This window comes from Cyprinodon variegatus, unplaced genomic scaffold, assembly GCF_000732505.1.
Source record: "Cyprinodon variegatus isolate N-32 unplaced genomic scaffold, C_variegatus-1.0 Scaffold303, whole genome shotgun sequence".
In the NCBI taxonomy this organism is placed as follows: domain Eukaryota; kingdom Metazoa; phylum Chordata; class Actinopteri; order Cyprinodontiformes; family Cyprinodontidae; genus Cyprinodon; species Cyprinodon variegatus.
Window position 1 is genome coordinate 723,284 of NW_015150756.1, and position 6,324 is coordinate 729,607.

Genomic DNA, 6,324 nt, shown 5'->3' on the forward strand with positions numbered 1-6,324 from the left:
ACATTTTACAACTGTCTCTTTAAATGTATTCACTTTTATGAGTTTTAAATGTAATTAATTAACAGTCATATGCAAAACCTGTTGCAGCTTTCCCCTTTTACCTATAAATTGTCTTACCGTAAACAAGATATTGAAGAAGGCAAAAACGGTCTTCGGGAATCTGTTAATTTTCCCCATATTTTCTTTTTCTTCGTGACTCTACAGATAAGAGACAGAGAGCGCTGTAATATAGAGATATTTTAAAAAGAATGAGTTTGCCATTTAGTCTGAAGAATAAGGGGTACAGTTTCACCAGAGAGAGCCAATTTGCAGTCAGACAGTAAAACCTGCCAATGTTTAACAAGCTTTAATGTGAAAAAAAAAAACAATATAGTGGTTAAAAATTAATCAAAACAAAATATTAACAAATGTATTACCTTTTTAGTTTGAGTATTTCTTTTCCATAATTCAAGATCTAACTAATGTTTTCCTGTTTAAAATCATAGAAAAATTAAAGAGATGTTTTTAAGATACAACACATAACCATTTTTACATAAAACATCCCCATTCTGCACAAGAACAAGAGAGCAAAGTATAAAATCAAGGGAGAGAAAAACTTACTGCAGGTCCAGGAGGAAGCCCAGAAAATTGTTAGAAATATTTTGTGATCAAAGAGTATTTCCTGCTTTGAACTACAGTTTCACCACAAACCACGTCACTATATCAGCTTTTTTTTTTTTTTTTTTTTTTTTTTTTTTACAAAAGATAATGTAAAAAGAATAATTTCTTTTAGCACTTCCTGCTGTTTAACTACTTTTTGTTTCTTATTTCTAACTATGAAAAGAAAAAAAAATATATGATTACATTTTTATATATCATACTCATACTTGTTGTCTTTCACTTTGCCAAGGACTGGGTTGCAGGGGCAATAGACCTAGAAGAGACTTTACATTTGCCAGCTGTGCTGGGGGAAGCCTGAGTTGCTCCCAATCCTGCTGAGAGACATAGTGTCTTCATGTCCTGGGTCATCCCCTTTTCCTCCTCCCAGTTCAATATGCCTGGAACATCTCCTGAGGGAGGAATCATGGAGGCTTCTAAAGCCTGTATATATTTTAGAGCTTAAAAATGTGTCATTAACTTAATGTTCTATTATTTATTTTATTGCCATTACTCTGTACATTTTTAAATGTTGCATCTGCTGTTCTGGTAATGCACCTTTGTTGATGAGCGCCAAGTCTTTCAGGTTGTAAAGCTCCTTTACCATTAAATCCATCTCATGCTTAAATAGTTGTAATGCAGTAATGCATGTACTACAAGTAACTAAGTTTTGGTTTACTCCTAAACTAACTTTGATTTCCTTCAGTTCTGAATGCCAACTGGCTCCAATCCAACCCAAATTACAGGATGCATATGTCTCTATGGACTTAGCAAGCCACACTTAGTAGTAAACACTGGCTGTGTCCGAATGTTCACCCTAACCACTATATAGGGCACTATGTAGTGCACTGTGTTGTTTTGCGAGGAGAGCTCTCCTCGGAGTTATGTAACCAACAGGAGTGATCATCTGTCTGAAAGGCCTGTTAACTGAGTTCTAAATAATTTTCAATGTATAGTCCCCGCTCTATACAGTGATTGAGTGAAGAAGAAAAACACAGTTTAATACTGTTTCACTCATCCATCACCCACCCATCCATCATACATCCATCATCCATCTGTCTATCCATCCAACCATCGATACATCCAGACGTATGTCTAAATACTTGAAAAATAGATTGATAACTTAACCCTGCAAATCGGATCAACTTGCTCTATGCCTGAGGTAAATAAATCCAGTAGGATACTTTTTTCATCACTCTTGTGCCAGACATTATTGCCAGAAAACCAAAAAATAAAAGTAATGCAGAATGCTGAATTTTATTAAACACAATAGTTTCCCTTACAATTAGACTGTTCAGTCTGTCAAACTCTTTATCTTAGTAAAAATGAAAAACCAAAGAAAAGAAACATATCTTTTAAACTGAAATAACATCACATTATTACACATTAATCCTTTCCAAAGCAGAGAGGCGGGGTCTGGAGTGAACAAGTCATATCTATACAAAGTATTTGATCTGCTCAGCCACTGAACCAGGTAAGTCCAATCTGGTTTGCAGATTGGAATCTCGAGGTATTAAAGTTAAAAAGCCCGCATTGCAATAGTTGTGTTTCCAAAGCGGTCATGACGATTAATCTGCCCAACCATGTTGAGGGAGATGATCAATCCAAACATCTGCAACAAGTGGACAGAAAGGTAGTTAGAAGCTGCTGGATTGGCCCCGTCAATCATGTGTCAAAACAGAAAAGTTCCAGATTGAATGAAAATCGTTAAAGTAATACCGTTACTCAAAATGGAAATACACAAATATTTACGAACAATAGGTCTGGTTAGAGCAATAGTTCTGGTTGGTTCCCTTACAGACACGTTTAAAAGCTACAGAAGGGATTGTACATTTCGTTAATTATGGAAGGAGACTTAAGAACTTCTACACCACAGCGGCATTGTCAATGAAGCAAAACAACAAAAGACGACCAAAGACCAATTCTACATTTCTTGACTCACTTGTAATGTGATTTACATATCTTTTAAAAACAAAGAGGCAAGTGTATGAAATCACCCGGTGAACTGCTGCTAGTTTTACTCATGCCTGGAAGATGTCTAGTGCTACTACCACAGATTATCTTGATGATCAAGATTCAGATTAGCTAGCTAAATGAATAGAAGGGGTAGAGCGTAGCCGCCTGTGGCCCGGGCTGCCTGTCACAACTCCGGTCCAGCGCTCGGATGACGTCATACACACTCCACTTTGTTTTTTAAAGATATAAATAATATAACCGTGGATGTCTGGGGGACAGTGATTCACCTACATGTTAGGAATGCTGGCGTACCATAAAGAATACATTATGAACAGTTTAGTTTGTGCCTTCAAGTCGTTTGCCCATAGGTAGACGTTACTTGGATATAACCTAACGGAATATCTTCAGAACAGCTCCAAATGACACAAAACCCATATGGGTGAGTAGAACATGATGTAATAATGTAAAATCAAGGGCCTAATGTAAAAAAAATGGCGTTGCCCTTTAATTTATAATAAATTTTACAGTACATACTTGTATCCGTTTTGGAAAGTAAGCAGCTTTAGTTTAATCAATATACATTTTGCAGAAAATGTTTATTGTTTGTGGTTTAATTAAACCCTTTATATAATACCTTGCCACCCCTGTCTAGCTCCGCCACTGCATGGGTAGCTATTTATTGTTTCCATGCTTGGTATAGGTATATTCACATAAGTGTATGTATGCATTTGTGTACATGTATATTATGTATGTCTATATGTATGCATATATACATGTATTATTTGGGGGGGGGTGACTCCTCTCCTTTTTTAGTTGTAAATCTAGGCTTATGATTTTCTGTAAGATTACTGTGTAACTAATCTTGCAGTTACATGTGTAACTGTAACTGTAATTGCATCCCTGCTTGAAACAAATGGAAGGAAGGAAGGAAGGAAGGAAGGAAGGAAGGAAGGAAGGAAGGAAGGAAGGAAGGAACGAACTTACCGCAACAACACTGAATCCAAAATAGACACCTAATAAAATCTTGATGCCAATATCAGCGTAATATATGATGACGTCACGGCAAGACTGCAGAGAGAAAGGTGGGAATTAACTTATTGATTTTAGGTGTTGCTAAGGCTCATAGGAACTTTTCTGAATACCTGAGAATAGATGTTTGATGGTCCTCTATATCGCTGTGAGAAAACAGTAACACATTAGAAGGGTAACAGATAGTTTGACAAAATTTTTATTAAATATATTTTATATGATAATTATTTAGATTTTTTATTTTTTTTTTTACCTGGGAGTTGGAGGTACATTCTGTGTTTGATGATGATATGCAGCTACAAGAGTAAGGGATATCTGAATATTCCTTGAAACCAGTCCATCCACAGCACTGCATCTGCAGGATAAGACATAATGTAAAGGATGGGTTTTATACGTTTTATCTTCTGCCACAAAACAACAGCAGATATTTTTACTTTAATGGTATTTTTTGGCAACAACTGTTTTCATAGAGAAACTAAAAGGGAAAGCTCTTTATCTTACACTTCTTTCTATTTCCCCAAGCTTTTGACGATCATCCATGATAATCTTTGCAACTTCATCACTTTTCAAGTTTTCTGTCAACTAAAAGGTAAGAAAAAACATAATTAGAGTTATCAGAGTCAAAACACATGCAGGATTAAAGCAAAAGGATGATCTGAATTGCACTTTTTGCAAGACATTTCAGCAATAAGTCCCACATGATGGTAAAGGAGAACACTGACCTTAAAATTACCTGACTGCCTGTCATGGTAACTGGGAATAAGTAATAAATAGACCATTTCTCTGGAGGTTTGAACTGGCTGTGGTATCCTGTTCTGCATAAATGTGTTCACCTGATGTCTAGTGCTTGAGTTATAAGAATGTGTGTTAGTAAGAGGCTTGAATAAGGATAAAGACTGAGAACTAAGGTCTAGTTATGGATGTTTGTCTTTAAATAGTGGCTTAAGGCAATTTATTCTTCTGACACATAGCCTCTGCAACTGTCAAATCTGTTTCTCAAAAAAATCCTGACTACCCATTGGACGGTCGCAAACCCACGCAGACCCCAAGCAGAAGTGCCCAATCAAAAAGCAGTTGTGATTCGTCCTTGGTATACCTCTCTGGCTGTCTGTGTGGTCGTCTTTTTCGATTCGGTGCCGTGGCGCACCATTTTTAAAAACCGAGGAAAAACTAAAATGGTGAACCATAACGAAAAGTTAATCAGTCTGTTTGCCAACTACATTAACAGAACCTGTTCCTCTTCGATTTCTAGCAACTCTAGATCCATCTCCGGGACCGTGATACCTTGCATACGTGCCATTGTTGTTTTGGAAGATAAAAACTCCCACCGGCGTCGCCGCTGTTCTTGCGAGTTCTCAAATAGGCTCCCCCTTGCACTTTGGTCAGACCCAAACGACGTTTGATATGTGTGGTTGCAGAAGTCTAATCTGCCCTTTAGTCAAAGATTTAATACCTCCCAATATAACTGTGCATAATTGCTCTACCTGCTAAACGTTTTTTTTTGCACCCTGTCATAATGGTTGATTGTTGCAGATGACCCGCTGTCAAACAGTGTTGGCCAGGCAGTAGATCCCAGCTTATAGGTGAAATTAAGAACACTCAGAGCAGCTTCAGGATTTAGCTGACTGTCCGATGGACCGCTTGCTCACCAGACTCAAATCTCTTCTGCTTTAATATTCTCCACAACTGGTGTTCTGTGGGGTAGCACGGATAGTCAGAACCCCAGCACCCAAACTGCCTCTTCTCTCCTTCCTACACTCGAGTGTCATGCTAAATCCGCTAGAAGGATTAAGCAATGGGAATTAAATACTTGAGTGCCCTTTCAGCATACCTCTCCATCATACCTAATGTTTTTAGTTTGTTATGGTTGTGATTTATGCCGGTATATCCAATATACAGTATACAATTGCTAGCTGGAGTAACAGCCAGTAATGGGGCGCCCTTACCAAAAAATTATAAAACAATTGCTCTGTTTGAAATCCTGGGACGTGTCCTTAGAAGGCCACATTCGAAGGACGACTACGTCATAGCGCGGCACCGAGGTCTGGTTGGATTCCAAGAGTCCTCGTAATGCGACCTTAAAATGGGTCCTTCTTTTTGCCCGATTTGAAGGACGGGTCCGATTTATACTGGGTATCCTTGGTTTATCCAGGATTCATTACGAGACCAAGAAAGCCATGATTTGCTCCGTGATCAGAGGAAAGGTTACTTGGCCCCGAACAGTGGTGAAAATTGGAAGTTCAGTTTAATGTAATAAAAGTCTGTGAATAGTTCAGTCTAAAATGAATGAAAATATTTGTTTTAATGGTTATTGAGTCAGATATGTGGCGGTAATGTTTGATTTATCTAAACGTTTTAATCTGTTACTGTGTAAATGGGTTTGGCTGTAATTTAAGGACAGATTATAATAGATCTGCAGTGTGGGGACTATAAATCTGATAGTTAAATTTTTTTATTACTGTTTTGCACAATATGCTCAACTGAGTATTTTTTGTTGTTGAATACTAGAGATTTTGCAGATATATTTTTTATATATACATTGTTTAGATTTACTTATATATTTCTACCCTTTTATAGAATAGAAAATCCCTTTATTGTCCCACAATGGGCAAATTTACAGCAGATTATTGAAAATGGTCACACAAATGTGGACCTTAGAAAAATGTATAAGAATAACATAATAGGGAAGAGTTAAAATATAAA

At 37.2% G+C, this 6,324-nt stretch overlaps 1 protein-coding gene across 1 annotated transcript in view; it reads right to left on the reverse strand.

Annotated features, from left to right (window-relative positions):
- Positions 1 to 1,691: 1,691 nt before the first annotated feature.
- The window catches only part of LOC107090607, an 11,786-nt gene continuing 7,153 nt past the window's right edge, over positions 1,692 to 6,324 (reverse strand). Inside the window, exons 5-9 of the mRNA XM_015384100.1 lie at positions 4,718 to 4,791; positions 3,875 to 3,976; positions 3,735 to 3,767; positions 3,577 to 3,660; positions 1,692 to 2,248 (exon numbers count right to left, since the gene is read on the reverse strand). Coding sequence (XP_015239586.1) covers positions 2,156 to 2,248; positions 3,577 to 3,660; positions 3,735 to 3,767; positions 3,875 to 3,976; positions 4,718 to 4,791 — 386 coding nt within the window. The 3' untranslated portion in view covers positions 1,692 to 2,155. The remainder of the gene's footprint in view (positions 2,249 to 3,576; positions 3,661 to 3,734; positions 3,768 to 3,874; positions 3,977 to 4,717; positions 4,792 to 6,324) is intronic.